Source organism: Corapipo altera, unplaced genomic scaffold (assembly GCF_003945725.1).
Source record: "Corapipo altera isolate COAL_440 unplaced genomic scaffold, ASM394572v1 63, whole genome shotgun sequence".
NCBI classification, from domain to species: Eukaryota; Metazoa; Chordata; class Aves; order Passeriformes; family Pipridae; genus Corapipo; species Corapipo altera.
This window is the reverse complement of record NW_020884928.1, coordinates 1,795,122-1,820,213: the sequence shown is the minus strand read 5'-3', so window position 1 is coordinate 1,820,213 and position 25,092 is coordinate 1,795,122. Positions and strand designations below refer to the sequence as shown.

Here is a 25,092-nt window from a genome sequence, read left to right as displayed (position 1 = left end):
TAGTAACAGCACGCAGAGAAGTTGAAACTTATACTGTAGCCCACTCTCCCAAAATCCTCAAGGAAAAAGTTTTTTGTGTAGTGAAGACCAGTGTGCTTGCAAGCCGATGACAGTCACTCCTGTCTTGTGTTTCAGTTAGAATCATTGAATACACTGGGCTGGAAGTGACCCACAAGGACCATCGAGACCAGTTCCTGGCCCTGCACAGGACCACCCCAAGAGTCACACCATGTGCCCAAGAGCATTGTTCAAATGCTTCTTGAACTCTGTCAGGCTTAATGCTGTGACCACTTCCCTGGGAAGCCTGTTCCAGTGCCCAACCACCCTCTGGGATACTTGGACATAATATCCAAAACAAACATCCCCTGACACAACTTCAGGCCATTCACTTAAGTTCTGTCACTGGTCACCACAGACAAGAGATCAAGGTGACTTGTCTGGTCACCACAGACAAGTGCCCCTCCACTTCCTATCACAAGGAAGTTGTGACTGCAATGAGGTCTTCCCTCAGGCTGAACAGACTAAGTGACCTCAGCTGCTCCTGGTATGGCTTCCCCTCTAGACCCTCACCATCTTTGTAGCCCTTTGGATGCTCCCTAATGGCCTTTTACCTTTCTTATATTACGGTGCCCAAAACCACACACAGCACTCAATTTCCAGACCAGCCTCTATGCTATCAGGCGTACAGTGTGCTTTGATCTGGTGCTGAATCTGACCCCTTACTTCCTTTTAAGTCTCATTAAAGAATCATGAAAAAGTGTTCAAATATTCTTGCAGTGGAAAGCCATGAAGTTTTACACCACAAAGACATGAAATGATGCTGTATAAACTTGTGGAGTCCATGCTTATGGTATACAGAGAAAGTGGCTGAAAATAAAAACTATTTCAGTTTTTAGAAACTCTAAATGATTATAAAAAGGAAGTTAGAGCAGATCAGGGAAGAAAGGATTTAAGCCAGACTTTGGAACAGCGATAGTGATGGTGATGAAAGAGATGAGTATAAATTACTAGGTAATGAGAAACTACAGTTTGTCAAAATCCTGATTCTGAGAAGAAGAGACAAACCAGAGATAACAAAGTGACTCTAATTCTAGTACTAGCAGAAACATTGTGAGATTGAGGTTTTAAGAAGAAATTGTTTTTGAATTATTTCAATATAATAAAGCAAAAGACTCTTCACAAGACTAGAAGGGATCTAAGTCTGAAGAGATGACGTACAACAATATGCAACATGAACAGATGAGACTGGAGGCAATGGTGTGGAAGAACTCCACGTATATCATTAAGCACTTGGTAAATAGAGGAAAAAATTCTACCAATACTCACACAGAACAGCACAAAAGGGAACAGACTCTTGGGGGAAAAAAGAGTGAACTGCAAATTAGAAGAGAATGGCTCTTCTAAAAAAGTGTGCTACTGCTAAACAGCAAAAAGACTTAGGGAGATCAGCGCAAGGAAAAGATAACCTGATTTAAAAGGGAAAAAATACATGCCTTTTCTTAGGACACATGAGACATCACACAGGAGGTGGGAAAACAGAGCAGTAGGTATTTGTATCCAAACAGCAGCAATAGGTATTTGTGTTTGAACACGAGAAGGGGACATTATGACTTGATTATGAGAGAAATAGAGAAACAATATACAGAGAAATATAGAAACAAAACTTAATGACAAACAAGAACAGATATAAAGTAATATAGCTCAGAATACTATTCCATAATATATGTAACTATAAATACTATGTGATAAGATAATCATATTCTAAGTGTTGTATATTTCTTTTCATTGTAGCGAAATGTGAGTGTTTACACATTGGGTACAAAGTGTGTATATCAGTGTGTATATTTAACCAGGGCAAAAGAACCAATAAAAGAAAAACAAGGTTAAAGAACAGCTTGCCATTGTTAAAATCAGGAGCCACTTGCCACTAGCGGTTTACATGGATATTAAACAATTCTCTGTATAAATTTTAAATACATGATCTGGAAACTGTCATTATATTCCCAATCTAGTAAATGGTGTAGAAGATCACACACAATTCAGTTCCTGGGGTAGGAAAGTATCTTCCACATTCCTTGCACACTCTTAAGATATCTGCAATCTACTCACTGTAAAAGCATTAGACAGCAACAGCAGTTCATGTTAAAAGGGAAAAAATTTTAACCCAAATAAACTTATCTCTGGAGCTGTAACATCCATAGAGCAATTTTCCAGCACAGTATCTTAAATACAAATTAAAGACACATTGATATTTCACAAAAGATTTATGTTTCCATCATCATCACCACCATAAATTTCTCAGTTACTATGATGGAAAGTTAGACTTACTCAAAAGCAAATTATTGGGTAGATTCTGAAGTAACAGTATTTTGTTTTGTGCAGCTAATGAGATACAGATCTGAAGAACTAGACAAGTCAATTCATAGAGCCCTTCTGACAGAAATAGCTGAAAGTCTTATTAACTCACAGACGCATTTTGCTATCAAGTCTCTTCCAAGTCTGTGCCTTTCCCTTGAAAACAAATTTTAGGCTTTGAGTATAAAGCTGCAAAATACTGTGTTTAGTACAAAACCACACAAAATATTTTCAACTATGCAAACTAAAGGCAACTTGAGTGAACGAGTTAGTCTGATGTTTATTTTCTTTTATTAGCTGAACTAAATCAGTTATATTACATTAAATTCATACAGTAACACTTTTCTATTAAGTATTTACTATATTCAGCCAATTACAAATTTGTATGAAAGATAAATGACTACATTATGATAATGAATCCAACTGCTGTACACAAATTATTGAAGCACTCTGCTTTTGTGATACCAAGAATGATTTAAAACTGGATTTCTAACATGAAATAGGACATGCATGACTGTGAGTGGGGGGATGCCCCTCCTCTGTTCTGGACAACAGTCTGTGTATGGCCTCAGCTCTGGTGCACCTCCACCTGTAAAATACAACTAACAACACTCACCTCTCTCGGGAGCATTTGGAAGTACTAGGCTTGTAAAGCGCTTAAGCACTAAGTAGTACCATCATTTTAACATCACATCATCAAGGCAGGAACAATGTATGGCAATCAGCTATGGCAGCAAGGCATTTATGACATCAGCAAAAGCAGTGATCAAATCCTGAAAGTTTAAATTGTGTTTCATTTAAAACAGTTATGCTTACAGTCTTATAAACAAGAGTTTTCATCAATGACTTACAGGTATGATTTCCCGGGATATCTGTAATTTGCCACACATTTTAATCACATTGAAGTGAACAGGCACATTCTTACCTCAACATCCTTTTTGAGTTTCTCAAGGAACATCTTTTTGTCATTCTCATCAATATGAATCTTTTGGCCATCGTTAATAAAATCATTGTCTTTGAATGTCGGCAGCTCTTTGGCCTAAAATAAACCAAAACTCCTGTAAGAGTGGGGTTGCAAAGAGGAGTGTGGTGAAGCTGTTGGCCCAAGGCAGCCCTGCTGCTGGCAGCAGCACCTCTGGAGATCCCCTATGCCCAAAAGGGCACCACTGAGCTGCCTCTTCTCCATGACATGCAGCTCTCCACAACTGTACCCGTGGAGCTCTTTCCTTAGCTTATCCCTCCTGAAATGGCCTAGAATGCATATGTTTACTGGGCATGCAGCAAATGGAGACAGGACAAAATCTCTACCTCAATACTTGATTTGCATTGAACACTGATTTGCATGAGCTTCTTCCAAGATGTGATTTGTCAAAGTGACTGACAATAAATGAAGTCGAAACACAATCCATACCTTATAACAAAGGGCTTGCATCAGATCTTAGAGGAAGTCAAACTGGATAGCTACTGTGAATGTTTACAAGTGCCCCATACATATAGAAAAGCATCAAATGAACATGAATTACAAAATTCTGCTTAGAATTGGCAAATGCCAGAGAAGACTACTGCCTCTTATTCTTGATGTTGGAGCATTAGTCGATTATCTTCAACTCTCTCATGAAGTGATTTGCAACAGTGTTAAAGGAAAGACAGATAGAGTAACCTCTGGATTCAGTACTAAGACACCACAAATGGACTCTGTCTTTAAAGGGCAGCAACTTGAAGTTTACTCAAAAAAACCAGCAAGCCAACAAACAAAAGAGCAGTTCCTTCAGGGTATTTGGTCAAGCAAACTGGAAGTAACAGTAGCTCCTGCAATCAAAAGACTTTAAAAAATAAGCCCATTAAGAGCAATGAACAACCTTTCTTCCTTCCCCCAACCTTTAATCAATACTAGGGAAGAACAGATTTTCTTTACAAAGAAAATGTTGCAGAACAATGAGTGCTGCAATTATCAATGACCATGAACTAATGAATACTCTGAATAAAATAATTTCCCCTTAATCCCAAAGTCCTTCTGCTAGGAATAAAAGGCAGCTAACATCAGCCTACTGGAATGTCCTCTCTAAGTTTAACTAGTCAGACATGGCTTATAATCTCACTGGAGATGGTGTTTTTCATAAAGTTTATTTTCTTCCTATGACATAGTAAGGAAAAGAATCTGAGAGGTTCTTTTCTCTGCTCCAAAATGTACATATTGGAAAGCACAGCATTAAAATGTGAGCACCACAGTGGACTCAGAAATGCCCTTTTAAGATCTTCACAATGGCCAAAAGTTTTTTTTTGCTGTTGTGCTGTGCACTGAGGTGGCAACAATACTCAGTTCCCCAACTGTCCAAATTTTTTTTTTTGAGCTGGAATTTGTGAATTGCTTGAGATCCCACAATGCTGCTTTTGTTTAGAAAAGTGATCCTTTTCTTCCAATAACTGCTCAAAACCACTTAAGCAATTAGTAACATTTTAACAGTTATGAATCCATAATTAAACTGCATCCTGACACCTATGAACTCTGGAAAAAATAAGATTCTAGTCTGGTTGCTCTGAATTATTACCGTGTTGCATCTAGAACATTCTGATATATTAAAATACCCTTTAGCAGAGATCCTCTATTTAAATTTATAATAAAAGGAAAAAAAAACACCCAAGCAGCCGATTTGGAGCTATAACCATTTCCCCATCCCACATTCCACTTGTGTGGAGGAGTCATCCTGGGGTGTTCGCCTGATTTACTTAAAAATGATGTTGGACACTTTTTGAAGCTCATAATGAATTGTTTACTGCAGTATGACTGCACAGCATGCATTGATTTTCTTTCTGGTCTCCTTACTCCACTCAGTAAGTGGTTTAGGATGCAAACGAGCAGGGGAAACATCAGATAAGCATTCCAGGCTAACAGCTGTAGAGATTATCAAACACAATCGAGCATACTGTCCCATGGACAAGAGTTAATTCTGCAGAGGCGGGACTGTGGATCCAAGGATGTTGCCAACACCGGACGATGGAATCCAGTGCGTGGGATGCTTAAGAATGGAGAGGAGATTTGGATGAATTAATTTAAGATGAAACAATAATGAAAAGAATGCAGGAAACCAAGCTCCCTTCATTTCTAGCCCAAAGTCACAAAAAAAAAAATCCCCAGATTATTTTTCCACCTAGTATATCCAAGTTATTTATTACAATAGGCAGAGGTTAAAGCGAAACAAACCCATTAACACTGAAAAAAACCCCCTACTAATGCTGTTTAAAGCTGGGGGATGAGCAGATAGGAAGGATGTGCTTGTGGTTAAGATGCTGAGATGCATGTTCGTCTCTAGGCTCTGCCAGACTTCCCGCAGAGCACAGCATCAGCCAGTCAGACCGGCGGGCAGCGTGAGGGGGAACCGGCTCTGCTACTAAACACAGTCCTGTCGCTGATAAAAATAGACTTAAATTACAAGTAATGTCTTTTTGGAAGATGGTAGAGCTGGTAAGCCCATTGTGTGGGTGCCATACTCGACTTTAACCTTGTCCCTGATCTATTTTTAATAAAAGTGAGCTAGCAAAGCTGACACTGCTGCATTTCCTGCCTGCCATCACAAGACCCAAGGGGTACTCCCAAGGACGTTCAGGGCAGTGAGTCAGCTCTCCCAAAAAGCCAGATTCTTCACTGCCTGTGCGCAGGCTCCCCAGTCCTTGATAATCCCCATGAGGATATTTATCTGAGGCCATTTTTCTTCACCCAAATGCCCATAGCTGTGAAGATCTGGCAAGTGTAGAACCACGTAAGTTAAAAGCCAGTTCTGAAGTATGTGAAGAAAAACAGAAAAGCAAAAGCAGTGCGTCCCATCTAAGAAACTGAAGCTAAAAAGCTATGTGCCAGTGGTTGCCCTCACCACATTATTTGCATGATGCCTCCCTGCCTATACTCTTCCCTCTTTCTAGGTGTTATTAGACAAAGATTTTTTTTTTCTGTGTGTGCTAGGCAGTATTATTCTCCCTATTTATTTAAACCTGAATAGTTCTAGGATACTGTTGCATATATTACTATGTCCTAGATATTACTAATAACAGCCAACACTAAGAGGGATTCCAGCAGTACTTTAACCGAAATTCCTGTCTTAAAATTGATTTGTGAATTTAAGAATTAAGACCTATGAAATATGCAACTAGGAGGGGCTTTTGTAGTTATGCAAAATTAATAATATATGTGTTCATGTTGAAAACTCCTACTATGTTCATTTTCTTCTTATGCACTGAAATAAATAAACACAAATAGAATCCTATTGTGGCAGTTTAAAACACTATCTAAATGAAAAAACTGAGAGTTTGCTTTAATGAAATAATTGATATGGTTAATTTTTTATGAAGTCTCAAATATTCCAATGAAGCAAAATCCTTGTTGGAAAAAGATTCTCCTAGAATGTAATTCATTATAATGAACATATTACTGTCATTAAAGAACTAAATATTTTAAGAGCTGCACAGGAGATGAACATTTAACTACTTCCACTAAATTAATAATAGATTTTCTTTCTGAACCACCTCCATTGTTTTTAATCCCCTACTTAAAGATGCAAGAAAGGCACAACAGGTTTTACAGATATGAAATATTTATTTATAAAAAAAAACATGTTATTTGCACACTTCAGGTTTGCATTCCAAAGTTTGCCATGGTCACAGAGAATTTTAATGGCAGGAAGATTTCACTGCCTTTCAAAAGGCCAAAAATCAATAGAGATTTCTTAGTAACTAACTAAGATGACAGACTGTGTAAAGCCTTATCCAAAACGTAAAATTATACTGTAAGAGCCAACTGATATTGTTTTGCTTAAAAAAACCCCCTTGGAATGTAGGTACCAGGTGAAATTTTATTTCTATATCAACATGGAAATAGTTTTTGTATATTTCTGAATACGTCTCAATTCAGCATCCTAGCCTAATGTGTTGTAATGAATATTAGCAATTATTTTTCCCGAAAAGAATTTTTTGTGCATCATGACATCAAATATAATGGTCATAGCTAACACTAATCCTGACATTTTGGAAGCAGCTTACTAAAACAGCTATAGGTTACATAAGTTTCAGTGTAAGTTTTGGCCTGAAAAAGGAAAAAGACTAATTGTCTTTACAACCTAGCAGAATTTCTCACCTAACAATAGCAAAGATTAGGTTGTAGGAGAAATGTGGCATAGCAGACTTATTTTTTGTTTGGAACTAGACACAAGTCATATTATTTACACAGCTAATCATGGAAAAATTTGGCTTTCAATTTATAACTCTTGAAAATGATATAAAACATCTGCCAAGAGTAAAGGTCCACACCCTGGGCTTCTTTCACAGCAAATGCCCATATACATCTTTATTTTTCTTTTAATAGTGGGTTCACCAGCATACATGGAAGGCAGTATTTGGGGGGGGGGGGGGAAAGAGATAATATTAAATATAGTTTGCAGTAATTTGGAACAGGTAGTTTTGAATTGAATCAAAAAGTTTGGAGTCACTAGATCTACAACACGGAAGAATAACTTCCTTTAGAAGGTTGAACACTGCAGCTTCTTCCCTCCAGTATTTCTGTGACCTGGGTCCAAACTTTTGTTCTACAATTTGCCTTGCCCTAGACCAGAGTTTCTAAAGAAACAAGGGTCTGCAGCTCCACAGTGACATCACAGGTCTGTAAAAGGCAATGGAAATAGAGCTGTAACCCCAAAATGCGGTTTGAGGGGGAACACTGGAATGATTTTAGCCATGTAACTGTGTAATTAAGCATTTTTGTAAGACAAAAAAAATTGTGCTGGATGCTGTAGATGGGTTAGGTATTCAAGCATGCATCAAAATAGAAACTGTCTTTTCAATGCTCAGGGAAACGCACCCAGAATTATTCCTAATGTTAATGTCTTCCTGCTGCAAAATGAACACGCAACATAGAAAATGCAACACAAAGTTCCCCTTTTATTTTTTCAGCATATGGAAAACAGACTTTTAAACAAAAAAAACCCTGAAAACCAAAGGCAAACTAGTGATTTGTTTGGAAAAACAATAATGGGGTTGATGTCACGTGAAGGCTAAACGCTGTAATAGGAATCGGAACTCTGAATGTCTATTTGTATCTTGGCAGTGTGATGTTTTGAAAGTTACAATCTCTGTACTTTGCAACCTTGAGATTCATTTCACAAGGAAATCTAAGACACTTCACAGGTCTGTTGGGTAAGACTGACACACGAAGCAGACTGAAATCACTAAAAGAAATAAGTAAAGCCACGCTGTTCTGAAACTAGCAATTTTAAAATAGCAGGAAATAATAGCTCAGACTTTGGAATGATCCACCTTGAATAAAGTTTTACATAATGACATCAAAAAACAAACAGACAAAAAAACCCACCAAAAAACCAAACCTGAGTCAAGACTGATTGATCTTGTTGCAATGCTCCTATATGAAACCCCTTCTTCCTCAGGTTATACTTTGCTCTCAGAAATCAGTTAATTACTCTATATTGTAATATATAAAAAACCCCACAAAGCTAACACCTAGTAGCATCTTCCAATCTAATTATCACAGCTATGTATTTTGCATACAATTTAACTAAGATATAACATAACTGTCAACTACAGCAATCTTTTTCCAAAGAGAAACTCAAATATAAAATTATTTGTTCAATTGTATTTACTATAATTTTTCTGCATTTATGCTGATTTATGAAACTACCCATACCACAGAGGTGGCAATGCAACCAGTTTTAGGTTAATTTTAAAACACGTAATAATTTCTGAAATTGCTCAAGAAAGATGAAATGTGGTGGGCATCAGTTCAGTTAGGTTTTATTTTTCTTCTTAAAATTTCCTTCTGAGCTGCTCACTCACAAGCAACATGTTTAAGTTCTTTTATCAGTACAAGCAGACTCAGCTGTTACTGCTAATTTAACGTCCTACTGCAAGTATGGCATAATTGTGAGCAGGCAGACCACCAGGGGAGTTCTGCATTATCCTCATTTCACTTAAGAGGGCAAAATTGTCCAAGGAATGAATAGAAAATGCCCACTATTAAAATAATAAAAATAAAAAGAGAACTAAAGCCTAAAAAATAAAAAGGAGCAGCTGTCAGAATTTGACAACTGTTGAAACGTACCATTCTTTCAAAATTCAAGACAACTGTAAGTGCATGTTATGATACATGTTGCCAAGAAAGCAATGCCTTCTTTATTATTAAAAACATCATTTATAACACAAATGAAAGGAATTGTGTGTTAAGGTGAAATCCAAGGGATGGAGCTTGTCTCTGCACTGACTATCATGAAATACTGAAATGACAGCTTCAGAGCTTCTCATCAGTATGTTAGGATATTAAACAGCTGAAGACGGTCAAACAGGAGGTAAACTGAAAACAGGATGGAAAAGTACCATTCTTAAAAGTCAATCCAGACAACTTTTCTTCCTAAAAACTGATTTAAAAAAAATGTTTGAATACTAGTACCTATTTTACACTACCAAACTAAAGTAGAAACATACTTTCCCCCTCAATTTCTTATATTACAGTCCACTAAGTCTTTCTGCGTAATTGTTTCTTCTTTATAAACTCAGTAAATAACAACTTGATGTTTGATAGGAAAAAGATTCAAGAGCATCATAATTTTTGCCAAATTTGCCTTTAAAAAGTAATTTATCTAAAATTTACAGTCTGTATCGGAATGTGACTGAAAGACTTGCTCTTCTGTTTTCTGACTTCTCCAGCTTTAATAGAAGTAAACATATTATTCTTGATATTTTGGAAACCATTTGATTACTTCAATATTGGCATTTGAAATTCAATATGAATTATTTAAAAGCCTGCTTAAAACCTAGAGCATTGCTGGAAATCTTAGCCATACATTTTAGCACCAAAAGCTTCCTGTTTTATTACTGTTTCTAAGATGTGAATAGCAATAGAAACCTTCAAAAATAAGTAATTAAATAATGCTACCATTAATTGAAATTATATTACTGTCATTTCAGAATAATATTAATACATTGATGATTTAACTTGCCTCTGGCTAAAAATGGGCTAATAAGTTACTATACCAGCTACAGTTCTCAGATTGTCTGGTTTTGTTTAATCATTCAGGACAATTTCTTCTAAGATAGGAGATGCCAAAATCTCTTCAGAGAATTTGCTAAAATGTCTTTTTTTTTCCCCCCTTCCTTTTCAAGCCAAAATTTTCCATCTGTTTTAACATCTTTAAGACTGATTTGAGATTCCCAGAGATGACAACAAATAAAAAGTTCGAAACAATGACATCTACTTAAGTGAAAATTGAAGTGATAAAACACGGTATAACTTGCCAGTTATGAGTAATGGACCATTTACATACTTAGGTCAACACAGTCCTCAAGGACCTGGAATCAGTGACACATATGCAGAGATACATCTCATGACAGCAGTCCTTTAGAACTGCTCAGAGTTTCAAAACAAAGCTTTGCTTGTCTATTTGTAGAAATATACAACACTTTTTTTATTTAACCTTAAAAAGTGCCTTGGAAACATCTGAGTAGCTTAGGTGAGTAAATCACTGCTGTTCTCATGCCTATTGCAGATTCAGATTGTAGCGACAATGAATGTCCTGAACATCTGCAATCCACAGGTGCAGCGTATTCTTCTCACCCTTTCAAATCAAGCAGCAGACTCCAAAACTTAACAAAAGCCAAGTAATAAGGAAAATAATATTTTTCCCTTGCTTAAATCTCTAGAAGTATTTCTTAAAGTGTAAAATGTTGTTCCCTCAATGAACTTAGAAGTCTATCCAATAATTCCCTTTCTTAAACATTTGTTCTGAGTGTGAGCTTGTGGCTTCCCTGCTGCATTGCACTGTTGTTGGAGGAGCAGAAAGCTGTTCTGAAAGCCTCAGACCGTCTGCTTACAACATCAATAAGCTTTGTGCAGTTCCACCTCCAAGAAATCAAACTATTAAAATAGCAAGATAAGAATTATTTCTTTTAGAGAAGTACTCAGAATCAAAGAGGAGGTCCTAGATGTGAAGTTGATAGGAATTTTTATTTGCCTTAGCAAAGTTATGATTTCACATTAAATTTAGAGAATAATTGTTGTATACAGTTATACAAAACTACACAATTTAGTTTCAACTTAGCTATAAGCAAGTTCAATAGTAATTTTGCCATGAACTTCCATGGGAACAAAATAAAGGCACTGTTTCTTTAAATAAGGTCCTCACTTGATGTAATAACTGCACTATGTGTGTACTATTATTAATCTATTTATTATTATGAGGCATATTCCTAAAACTGCTCAAAACTACTGCACTAAATATCTGTATAGTATCAGCTCCTGTACAGCTGAATACGCAAAATATTGTTCAATTTTACATTATTATTATTCCAAGCATTAATGTTGCAACCTGAAGTAGTCCCATCCAAATAATCTGCCCTCCTCATCTTTGTCAGACTATTTCAGCACTACCAGCAGAGGTTTTCAGTGACGTAAGTTACTGTTTGTAAGACAATGAAGGGTTAATCCCTCCGTTTTAAAAACACTAGAGTTGCACTACTAAACAAGAACAAAAACAGATGACAAGAAAAGAAAGGAGACTATTCAGGACATGTTCTTGAGGGCCCTGTACAGCAAAAAGAGAGCTTATGCTGACAATCCTAACTGCAGCTGGCATTTGGGACATGGTAGTTGCCTAATGCTGGAAAAAGAATTTTAAGTGTTTGTTCATGCCTTGGGACAAAATGGAAAAACTCTGCACAGAGTTTTTCATGCAGCCAGAACTGTAGGGCTGACAGCTACTGCCATGTCCCTTACTCCTTAGTGCAGTTGTATGATCTCTAGAAGGCTCAGAGAGGCAGGTATGATACAACTAATGCTTAGGAAAAAAAAAAGATCTGAATGGAATTTGGGGACAATATAAAATAAAGTCTCTTAAGGGAACTGTTGAATGATCTCATGCTAATTCAAAAGGAATGTGCTTGGAAAAATTAAGAAAACAAGGGTCATGGGTTCACAGAATCACAGAATACTCTGAGTTGGAAAGGATCCACAAGGATCATCAAATCATCAAACTGAATGGCCCCTATGGGGATCAAACCCACAACCCTGGCATTATTAGCACTGTGCTCTAACCAACTGGGCTAATCTCAGGGTCATTAGCCTTCACCCAAATTTGAAATCTAAGAAGTCTGAGATGATGGAGACTATGTTCCACTTTCAATTATCTGTAGAATCTTTAGACAAGCCTCTCCTAAAGAACCATCAAGTTATTTCAGTAAAACCTCAAAGAAAAACGGATTTTGAGGATATTAAATGTCTCAAATGAACTGAAGTTCAAGGTGTAGAAAAAGAAAATGATCAATTTGCTTTTAGAGGAAAGCTTCAGCCCAGAATTTGAGGGAGACTGTCTCTCAGTATGGCTACATGTACATCTGTCAGTCACTCGCTCCTTTCTGTGGGCTTTACATACCCAGAGGTTCTCACAATTCAAAGTTTGGTTCATCTTTGCATTCACTTTAGACGTGGTGCCACGTCACATTCCGTGAACTGACATGGGATTTCCATAAATATCAATATTAAAAGAGCAAGAGAAAGAAGATGAAGAAGCAGGAGGGAAGAGAACAAAGTCCTGATGTTTTCCTACCACAGGGCAGGCTCTGAAGAAACTAAGAGAAAAGAAAAAAGGAAAAGGAGGAGGTAGAGGATTGGCTCACTTACCTCTGAAATTTCAACACCATTGCAAACCACTATTCAAAGGTCTGCAGAAAATAGAGGAAAGATAAAGGAGGGATAAGGTAGAACTCAAGAGGGAAGAATATAGCAGAAAAAAAGAAAAGAGGCAGAACAGCACTGGTTATGTTTGTTCTGAGACTAGCTAGCAGGTTAGATAATTGAAAAAGAAACAGAAATGCACCGTACCTTTTCTTTGTCACTGGCTTCTCGAGCCACAGTAGAGCCCTGAAACAGAAAAAATGGATCTAAAAATGTGCATATGTCAGAAACTAATTTGAAAATGTTACGATAACAGGTCAAAAAGTGGATGAACTGTATCCTTCTGAACTTGAGAGCTGTTTTAAAGAAAGGTGATACAGTAGGTAGAATGCCCAGGACCTCTGAACTGCTGCAATCACTTGAAGAAGATGTATCATGAGAGAAGAAAGATGGATTAAATCCTCAAATGCTCTACATCTATTATCCTCCTGATTCCTGGAGCTTCTTCCTCATCTCATCCTCATTTTGAGTCTATGATCCTGGAAGTTCAGTTTGCTCAGCAGACTTCCCATCTTTTTGTGCCAATTAAGTCATATGGTTATGGAACAGCCTATTCTACTTAACTGTTTCGACATATAAAATACACATTTGAAAAGGATGTCACACAATATAAACATAAAAAATATTTAAGAGATCATAAAGTACAAAAAAGAACAATGCACCTCACAGTAACATGGAGTAAAAAGAAGAGATGAGACCAACTGTGGATTCGCAAGATTTAAAGTGGTTGCCAAAGACATTTTGGATTTGTTTTTTAATCTGTTTTTTATCTTAAAACCAGTAGGCAATATGGTGCTTCCTGAATAAGTTGGAGATGAAAAAAAAATGACCATATATATTTCCTTAAAAATTTCTTGAAGCAGGACCATACTTTTAAGTACCCAGCATTTGTTTACCACATAATAGCACTGCAAGAAATGAAATAGTAGCTACAAACATGACAACTGGATATTGAAAGCTGGGTAAATTAGCTCTACTGTTTGTTGGAAGGTGTGTATTGTGTAAAGAAGTGCTGGAGTGGAGTCTTACTAGTTTAGAGAATGTGAGGATTCTCAACCACATCCATGTTTTTCTTTTTTTTAAGAAAGAAACTTAAAAAACATATGAAGGATGGAGAGAAAAGATATATGGGACAGTATCTCTTAGTTATATGGCCCAGGTTTATGTTGTTAACTGATAATAAAGCCTGGTAAATGCCTGACATTTTAGTTAACTGATGAGACATCTTTTATATTGTATTCTGTGCTCCAACAGACTAGTAGGTCGGAAAAAAGATCAGCTGACAACTAAACTGAAGGGAAAAAAAAAAGACTCACAATAGTAAAAACTAGGGAGAATGCCAAATATCAAATTTGGCAAAAAAATTACACTGAAGTAATTTTAACAAAATGCCTCTGTGGCCAGGAAAATGCCTTTGAAATCCTGTGCTGATCTGTGGTCTTTTTTTCTTAGTACCTACACAGGTAGAGAATTGTGCTATAAGTGACTTCTGAGCTGCTATCAAAAATACTAATGTATGAAAAAGGACTCTGAATCTACAACTGCAGATGCTGTAGCAAACAATATAAATAAAAAGTGATTGATAACATATGCACTGTCACTAGAAATCTGCTCAGTGCAGGAGTTTGTTTCAAAGAATAATATGATATTGATGTTAAATTTGAATTGTATGAGAAGTTAAAGCAATGCTTACAGCTTGAAAAACTGAATACAGCACAGAAGCATTCACAGAGGTAAACAACAGCAGGACCTGTTGACACCAATGTTAAGAATATACTGTATATAAGTACTGTTTCATTTTAAATATATTTGGACATTATGATGCTCTAGAACACATACGGTTCTCTCAAATAAAAAACCCCAAACTTTCCCTGGTAACAACTACTGCCAGTAATACTAAATATCAAAAAGTAAATTGTTGACAATTCAGAAATCAGTTCTTATAAATCAAGTTCAGTCAACTACCTAATGAATTGCTAGGTAGAGACCTGACAGTAGGAAGGGACAGTGCAGTACATCACAGGACAATTCTCTTAATATAGAAAGATAAATGAATATTTTAAAACAAGCTTGCAGATGCACTTAGCGGTTCAGCACAAAGAAATTAAGTGTATTAGAAAGAAGTAGGTTTCTAAGGGGATACTTTAGAGAGGAAATTAAAATACAATCCCTTGGGTAGAAAGACAAACTACATTTTGGGCATTCATTGTAAGCCCTGTATATTAACTATTGGCAAAATTACAATGAGTAGAGAAAGCTTCTGGAAAAAAACCCAAAACAGATCTTATGATAAATGCAACAGATATTTTGTTTTTTATAAGAACCTTCTCCTTTTCACTTGAATTATTTTTAACATATTGAATGAATTGTGAAGCTTTTGTAATCATGACATACTTTGTCAGTAGCATTTATTGGTTTAAATGATGATATTTACTTGTTTTATAAAAGCCCTCTGCAGAATCAACTGTGGCTGGCTTTTCATAATGTTGAAAAAAACCTATAAGAAGCAGAATTATTATTACTAGTGTGAAGTGTTTTACCTTTAACCATTAGTAACATTCAACAACCATACCTGGTTAGATTGCTGCATTTAAAAATGCACAAAACAAATAAATGTGTACAATTTCTATAAAACCATCATTCAGTTTTGCTAAACCTAGGTGTAGAATTAAACCACTTAATGCTGACTCTTACTCAACACAATTTTAATATAATTAAAATTCTAAGCAATATTCAAGCATCAGAATAACCTAACATTTATAGTAAAGATTTTAATCTACTTTATCAGTCATTTCAACAGCAATTATTTCTCACCTTTAAATCATATTTTCTATAAACAGATAAACGATGGCTGAAGACATTTCTTGTAACAACCATATATACTTCAACTCCATCAACAGTAAGCCGGTACATGCCCAAAAACTGGGGAAGAAGTGTATTCCCATGACACTCCACAATAAACTGCAGAATAAAAAGAAAAAACAGAAATGACAGTTGACACACATAAATATGTATTTATATCACTTTAGATATAAAATTCCTAGAAATAACACATTTATTTGCTGAATATGTATTTGCGTGGAGACAAACTTTCAAAAAAAATCATGTCAAAACCAACCCCTTCATCCGGAGGTTATCCTGCTTTTAGGCCAGTGTTTAAAAATTAAAATCCTGAACTGCTTAACTTATAACTCTTGCCTTCTCACAGGAAGGGCAGACTACATTTGACAGACTTTTCAACTTTTTTGGTCCAAAAAGCACCTCTAAGCAGATAACATTTTGGTATTGATGTTGAACACCACACCACTGTAATGTGTACTTTGTTGTCCCAGATTATATTTAATTTGTATGTTCCTCCATTCTCAGCATTTGTTTATTATAATGAACATTTATGGTGTTGTCACAGCAAGGGGTATTATTTATCATCACCGACTTTCTGCTAGTTCCTGTGTGGTAGTAGCCTTTCAGGGTCAATAGAGCTGAGCAGTGAAGTGCAAGTTCCCTGTACTTTTTTATTTATGAATCATTATATTTCCTTAAGGTCACCATATTCCACTACAAATGGGCTATTAACCTTAAAAAAATTTGCCACCTGCACCTGCAACCTGTCTTTTTTTTTCCAATCACCTGCCTTAAAACTAATTGTTCTATTGGAAAGTCCACTGGAGGAAGCAGAAAAAGCAGAGACACATTGAGGATGGGAAGTATTGAAGAATGAATTTTTATTCCCAGAATAAAAATGCCCATATTGTATTAATCCTAAAACCCTACTCAAACATATAAACTTTTTTTTGTGGAATCAAGGAAAAGTTAAACCACAATGATGCAAACCAGGAAAGGACTCACCAGCTTTCCTCTTTTTGTTAATACCAAGTCTCAAACTGAGGAATTTGGAGAAAATTTAAATGTTCAAGCTCCAAATAGGAAACATCAAATCTACCCAAAAGTCAGCTTTTAAAGCAGAACATATTCATTGAATACTGAAGCTGCTCTTTCTTTTGTGCTGAAGTGACCTTAGAAATAAATACAGACTTTAGAAGAACTTAGAACAAGTTAACTGAATAAGCCATGTGAATTTTTTAACAAATGTAGGTAGTATTTGGTAACAAATGACATAACAAAGCTCTTGGAATCCTTGAGATTTTGCAATTTTGGGTTCCTCTGCTAACTTTAAAGAATTTCTCTCACTAACTTTCTATTGGATTCTGTACATATCACAGGCAGACTTTCCTTTTTAATTGGCAAAATAAAACCAGAAGGATTTAAGAGTTCTGAAAACAATCCTGTCCACCAAGAAACAAAGGGAATGAACAACAAAGACAGAAATTGTTGACTGTGAATTGAACCCAATTTTGACTGACAGCTCTTGACACGTGAGCCCTGTTGAATCTTGCTGGAATAGTTTGGGATGCTCCTTTCTGCCTGCCCCAGAGCTCTAGTGGAGGTTCAAGCCCTGAAGCAGAGAACATGTAGTCATGATGCAGTTGTGACACTTCACCGCAAAGTGTTTTTAAGCTCAAACTGCCAAGGAATGGGCAAAACATGTGAAGGTCCTGCAGAGGTTCAGTGAATACAAGTCAGAATCCTAGGAAGGAAATATGACTGTACACCCCAAAATGCAAATGAAAAGTTTGTCAGTAAAAGGCCACAAAAGCAATGTCAGTTGTGAGCAGTGCACAAAGAGAAAACTTCTGTTTAACAGATACAGAATTTTTAAGCTGGAGTTCTCAAATTGGAGGATTTTCAATCATAGGGCTATTACCAACATCACAAAGCAGTTATAACACATTACAGGATACACAGCTCATTTTGACCATCAGTCATTTCTCTTAGAGATCCAATCATAAAGTGAAATGAGAACTATTAATGCTGAGCTTACAGAAAATCTGTTTAAAGTACTAATATCTATTAGTCAAACTACAATGATTATTTTGTTATAAACACCAAGTACTTGGCATATATCCTAAATGTAAATACTTTTCTAAAGCTTTATAGAAAGTGTAGAGGGTTGTTCCTATAAAATCATTTATTGCGAGACTTCAACTCTACGATGATTTCATTCTGCAAGGATGATAAAAATTAATCTAGGTTCCAACAAGAGTTTAGTGTCACAGAATTTCAGCCATTCCTAATCTTATGGCTTTTAACTACAGACTTTAAATACTTAAAATGAATAACTATTATTTAAATAACAATTTTCCAGATGGGGATCTGAGATGCAGAGTCTTTATCTGAAATCATACAGACAGTTTGTGCCATGTGAAGGAATGCCAGCTAGGCACCTTGACTAATAACCCCCGCCCTTCCTCTCAGCTGTGAGTGCCAGTCTTGACACTTAAACTCTCTTTTCAACCCTAGCTACTGCTATCTCTCCGATTTTAACCTTTCTGATCCTGAGTGTAAAATCTGTAAAATGGCAACATCATTAACATAACATGAGCTACATACCCACCATAATACCATAAAACAAATTCTTCTGTTAGCAGTATACAACCCCCTCCCAAACTGCTCTGTACTATGTAACAAGGACAAAAAGGTCATTAATGAGAGTTGCTTAAGTCCTATTTGTAAGTTAGGGTTTGCCATTTGCTGATGCTGTTGTTTCATTTCAATACCGTGCAAACGAACCCTTCTGAAAGGGCAGTGTTACCAGCATGCAACACAGAACATGAGGAGCTCTTCTTTCTCTTCCCTTGATAAAAAGGGATGTGGCCACATTCTTGCAGGCTTCTAAGAGACCCTTCTCAAAGTACACCACGTACCACACAGTTGTTTCCCATTTGCTGCTGACTGTGGACACTTGTGCCATTGCAATCTAAAGAGAAGCCTCTAAAATTATTTCAGTGTTTCCTTAGGACAGAATTTCTTATACTGATGGGGAGGCAAAGGAAAGAGGGAGGAATGCCACTTGCTTTCAGCATCTACAAGATTGGTCTAGAACTTCCTACCTTTGAAACTATCAATCCCCCATATCTGCATCAGAGAGGAGGCAAAACGTGTCATCTGTTTGGGTGGGAGTCCAGCAGGACTTGCACTGGTGACTGTGGTTGGCAGATTTTCAATTTGTCCATCTTGATATAAAGGAAGTAGCAATTTTAGTCACCTCAAGGTGCTTTTTAGGAATGATTTCCTGAAGTTTCCCACTCACAGCTGGAAAAAAAGTGAGCCTAGAAAATAAGCCGGTACATTCTTAACAGGACTGCTAAATTTCAGTGAAAGAAAAGACCTTCACTCCTGTATGTTAACTTTTTCTAAGAAGAACATTAAAACAATTCTACCAGCAGATTTCCTAAATAAAACTGTACTACTTAGCTAATACATTTACAAGTCCTTATATGCATTAACAAAATCCATCCTTTCTAAAACTAGTGTTGTAATAAACACCCTATCATTTCATTGTTATTTCAGACAATTTTAACTTTTGTGCACAGCATAAGGACACTAAGTATTACCATTAACAAGGTAAAGTGACATCAGCATATCAACATTTTATCAGCTGTGCAGCACAGGTTTCAAGTAAGTAATTTTCTGAACTCTCTGGAAACTCATGCTTAAAGCTGAAAATTGGTAAGAAATTCTTCCTATATTCTCATTAATTTTTGTATAAATACAGCTTTGAGATTCCTTAATAAGAACAGAACTTCTTCTGTCTCATTAGCTTCCTGCTTCCCCATGGCAATGCTAGTAAGGTATCAGGATGACTAAAAGATAGCACAATATTCACCAGCAAAGAAGTTAAAGTACTTTTGGCTCTTTTTGGGAAAACACAGGGTAAACTTTCTGTTTCTGCTATTTCTCCTCCATCACTTGGAGACAGTCTGTGGAATGACTTGACATCAGTGAAAACTAAATCCTGAATTATATCTATCTTGGTTCTATGTGAAAACTCAACATTCCTGTTTCTCACAGCTAGTCCTGTTTTGCAAACATTAATTTAGAAATACACACCATGCTCATTCTCTGTTACCCCTTTATATATTATTTTCACAATTTTCTACAGCACACAACAGAAAGTTAAAGATTTTCAAGTCATATAAAGCTGTTTTCTTCTAGTAAGCCATGTAAGAAAGTAATTTCATTTAAAGAACTATGCAACAAACATACGAGTTTTCATATACAAGCCCTCTGATTCACACAGGGTCTTACACGTCATGTTGTTTCAGACTTGGGCCAGTGTGACTTTTACTTCTAAGTGCAGCATAATCTCAGTATTACCACCACATGTGATTATCTAGGCTACAGATTTGCTACCAGGAACATTATTCTTGGTATTGCTACAATCAAGTCACTGTGTGGACTGACCTCTTCTGAAAAGTGCTGTGCACAGCAGCAATAGCTTACATACAGAAAATACAATAAATACACAGAAAACACCTGCTGGTGAAAACCAGGCCTCAACAGAGTCAGTATGACCAAATTCATTTTGCCAGTTTGTGTAGTTAGATATTTATCTATGAAATTTCACATCTTCCAGTGAAGACTTTTGATGTGTTTTTCAGTTACAGTTCTAGTCTGTGTGGTCCCTTTGTATATCAGCCTTATGCAATTCCACTTAACCACCACACTAACGAGTTTCCAATTTTCAGAGTTACCTCTCCTATAGAAAGAGTTGGCCCATTGGATGCAGGTGAAATGTAGACTGTTTGGATGAGAATGCATATATTCTCATCTCTACTTTTTCTGCTTCTCCTATTTTTTTCAGATCAAAACTGCTTTACAGGTCAGTTATCTTAGCACAGGGCAGAGGCTGGGTTCTGTGCTGCCTCTTGATTCTCACAAGGAACTGGCTGAAAGGCTTTTTTCAACTACATTTCCGAGAAATCACCATCTCTTACTACATTAGGACATACAGAATGTCAGGGTCACCACTACATGGCATACATCCTTCTTCATGCCCAGTTTTGTTCAAATAGTATTACATTATACTGCCTTGCTTTGCCTTTGTACCTACCCTTTCCCTTCTTTTTGTGATACATACGGATGCGGGGGTTGGGAGGACGGAAGCTGCTGATAACCTGTGCAAGTAATGACACGGAGGGAGGATGACACAAATGTAAATGTAGCTCTGCTTTAGCAACCTACCAGCTTGGCACCAGAACATCTCAGTGCAAATTCCTAGGCACCCAGTCCCCACTTTCTTTTCTGGGATATTCTCCAGCCTATGTTGTCACCAATTCTGTGACTAAATTGGTTTTAGCCTGCAGTAATGTTTTTCTATCTATTTATGATTTTAATTTTTCTCCTACCTTCCACACAACATCCTTGTGCTAATTCTTGATTCCTGTATAGCCCTTAACACTGTTCTTGGTGCAATTTCCCCCCTTTTCACCTTATTGCCTAAATTTTTCCCCCTTTCATTTGCTTTCCTGTTTCTTTCATATCTTTTTTCCTCCCCAGCAGCTAAGGTCATATATTTTTCTGCTTTTGTTTTCTCTTTTATGCTGTTAATTCCCCTTTTTTGCTCATTCTATGCTTTCCTTTCTTACCATCTCCATCACTCCACTGTTTGCTGCCTCCGGTAAATGTGCAGTCTCTCTCCTTTACCATTATTCACTATTTCTGCTGGTTGCCAGGGAGACAAACAGGCAGTGCAATAGGTGTCAGTCCTGCATACAATTACCTGTGTAGGGAAGAGAACTGTGCAGTCAGCAGGGACAACTGCCTATAGAAAACCTTAGCACTCACAAGCAGCTTTATACTGGAAGGTTTGTAAGCTTGTATTGGGTTTGTGTGGCCAGGCTTTGGTAGTGGGGGGGCTACAGGGGTGGCTTCTGTGAGAAGCTGCCAGAAGCTTCCCCCACGTCCAGCAGAGCCAATGCCAGCCAGCTCCAGGATGGACCCGCCACTGGCCAAGGCCAAGCCAATCAGGAATGACAGTAACACCTCTGTGATAACATATTGAAGAAGGAAAAAAAAAAGTTATTGGACAGATGAAAACTGCAGCCAGAGAAGAGCAGAATGAGAACATGTGAACAACTCTGCAGACACCAAGGTCAGTGGAGAAGGAGGGGGAAGAGGTGCTCCAGGTACTGGAGCTGAGGTTCCCCTGCAGCCCCTGGTGCAGCCCATGGTGAGGCAACTGTGCCCCTTCAGCCCATGAAGCACCATGGGGGTGCAGAGACCCACACTGGAGCAGGTGGATGCTTGAAGGAGGATGTGACCCCGTGGGAGGCCCAAGATGGAGCAGGGTCCTGGCAGGGTCCTGCAGCCCCATGGAGAGAGGAGCCCATGCTGGAGCAGGCTTTACTGGCAGGACTTGTGGCTCTGTGGGGACCCACGCTGGAGCAGCCTGTGCCTGAAGGACTGCACTCTATAGAGGAGACCCATGTTGCAGCAGTTCATGGAGAACTGTTGCCTGTGGGATGGACTCACATTGGAGAAGTTTGTCTCCCATGGGAGGGACCTCACAGGAGCAGAGGAAGGACTCCTCTCTCTGAGCAGCAGCAGAAATAACCTGTGCTGAACTGACCATAACCCCCATTCCACATCTCCCTGAACCACTGTTAGGGAGGAGGTAGAACCTGGAAGGAGGGAGGGGTGGAGGGAAGGTGTTTTTAAGATTTTACTTCTCATTCTCCTGCTCTGATTCTGTTAATTTAATTAATATCCCCACTTCGAGCCTGTGATGGTAATGACTGAGTGATCTCTCCCAGTCCTTATCTCGACTCATGAACCCTTAGTTGTATTTCCTCTCCTCTGTCCAGTTGCAGAGGGGAGTGAGAGAGTGGTTTTAGTGGGTACCTGGCATCCAGGTTCCCCCTTTGTTCCTCTTGTTCCTCTGCTTTGAGATGGCTTCTCAATTTCTTTTCTTTACTGGTTAGTTGGGTGTCAGCACTGAGGAATAATAAATTCCTTTTGAAGTCCAATTTAACGAAAAAAGAAAAAAAAGGTGTTGAAAAGGTGTTGGTTTATCTGAGACACTCAAATTGCTTTCATTTATTTTTAAAAATTTTTATCCTGCCCATCATCTGTTCTAAAAGAGCATAGGGATCCACTTTTATACCAATTTAAGATTTAAACAAGTTTATAAGTCACTGGAAAGGGCAGCGTGTCTTGATTCTGACATTTCAGATACCATAACAGCTGCCTTCAGAATTTTACTCAACTGTCATTGATTTCTGCCCTTGAAAATCATATTTGTAGTTTAGAAAACATCTACATATATAGTAATATCTACAATAGTACATTCTGTATTTTGTATAAATTAAAGTTTTTGCAAAGGACAATATACCCAAAAGAAATATATAAACATAGCTTGAATATATGCTGGAACAAAAAGTTTTCCTTTAGGAGGTAGCGGGGTATTACCCATTTTTAAACAGAGGGTAAAATCCTGGTAATGTACTTATCATAGATGACTTTGCTGAACTCTCCCTTAACAATGACAAAGGGAGCAGTAAGTTTAATTCCCTTTTTCTGGTCCATGCTCTTGGAGTCAGGAGCCTAGGTTTAAAACAAAACTGCACTATTCATTTCCAATGAATATTTGATTTTGCTCTCACATACTATTTAAGTATTTAACAAAAAATTGCTTGATTAACTTCCACAGTTTTAAATGGTCCAACTACATCTGTGAGCCACAGCAACAGCTTTTCTAATATATGAAAGTCTGACCCATTTGAGTATATCAATAGTTCTGCTGCATTTCATAAGTAAATGATGTTCAGCTGAGTAATACCTAAGAGTAGTAAGACTAATAACTGATAATACACCAATAATACAAACCTACTGCAAATTATTATTAAAATGTGACTAAAAGTAGTATTTCACACTATGTATCAGAAAATATTACTGTATATAGAAACTGGCCAGCATAGAGATTCACAGAAGAATCAAACGTTATATATATATATACATATTTGTATTTACCATAACACTTTGAAGTCTAGCTGGTTGACACACTCTAGGCCATTTTGTCTTTCAAATGCAGATAGAAGGCTGACCCATGCATGATGGACTTCATAGTCTAGTCATAAAAAACGAGATGCTTCGTAACTTTAGATACGGAGAAAGGCATTATTTCCCCTGTTTGCCTGGTGTTTTGTTTTTGTTTTTTTTCTTCTTTTAACTTTGGGAAAGAAAATAATAATCTCTAGTGTTTCTACTCAGTACTAAAAGTGTCAGACTCATCTGATGAGTTGACAGAAAGCGTCAGTGTTTAGACTGAAGTGTTCACCATCTGTCTGAGGTTGTGGGCCTGACTGCCACTAAAAAACAAGGCATCACATCAGATAGGGTAAACGAATGAATGCAACTCATAATTTTGCATTGCAAGTATAATTTACAATTTTCAGGACTATTATTTACAATTCAACAGTTTTAATTCAGAATTGATATACATACTTATATGATGATTCTATAGTAACTTCTCCTGAAATGCCTTCAAGCCCAGTGCACTTTTAGTTATTTACACATTGCTAGCATGTAGCCCTAGGCTTGGAATTTGATCTTTTATCAGATTATCTTTGATGATTTAAGAATACCAATCTAGATTTGGAATTTTTAAACTTGCAAGTGTTTACAGGCTATGAACTATTCCTGCTCCTTCTGTAAACACCTGAGTATACAGACTGTGTAACTATAACCTCGGTTCCTCACAGCTCCAAAGAACAGACAGGTTATTGCACCTTCTGACAGATGGAGAGAGAAAGGACTAAAAGAACTGGATGGGTTTGTGAACTATACATCTCCATGATGTATAGTCACCAGTTACTGATAAAATAACCTTTATTCTGACTTTCCAGTGCCAGTCTACATCTCTCTTTCTAACCCTTTGGGGACTTCACAAAAAATCACTGGTACTTGGAATTAGATTTTGGAGGTTCATGGGAAAAGCTGCCATGTTACATTTCTCTGCTGACCACACAAGCTCCAGATGCCTCATTGGTAGTTTTGCAGTTCAAAAAGGTGTAAGGAAAAGGACAGCCTTTTTGAAATGCCAAGGATGAAAACTGTTTTGGTAAATGAAGGTCATATTCAGTCTCTCACACTTCTGACTTGCCCCAGTATTCTGT

General features: G+C 37.2%; 1 protein-coding gene across 4 annotated transcripts in view; it reads right to left on the bottom strand.

Annotated features, from left to right (window-relative positions):
- PIP4K2A (phosphatidylinositol-5-phosphate 4-kinase type 2 alpha) overlaps positions 1-25,092 on the bottom strand; it is a 107,007-nt gene that overhangs the window by 5,513 nt on the left and 76,402 nt on the right. For 3 of the 4 annotated variants that reach the window (XM_027658708.1, XM_027658710.1, XM_027658711.1), the window contains 3 exons: positions 15,893-16,039; positions 13,226-13,264; positions 3,281-3,394 (listed from right to left, as the gene is read on the bottom strand). In XM_027658708.1, coding sequence (XP_027514509.1) covers positions 3,281-3,394; positions 13,226-13,264; positions 15,893-16,039 — 300 coding nt within the window. The remainder of the gene's footprint in view (positions 1-3,280; positions 3,395-13,225; positions 13,265-15,892; positions 16,040-25,092) is intronic. The other variant, XM_027658709.1, reaches the window with a different exon arrangement.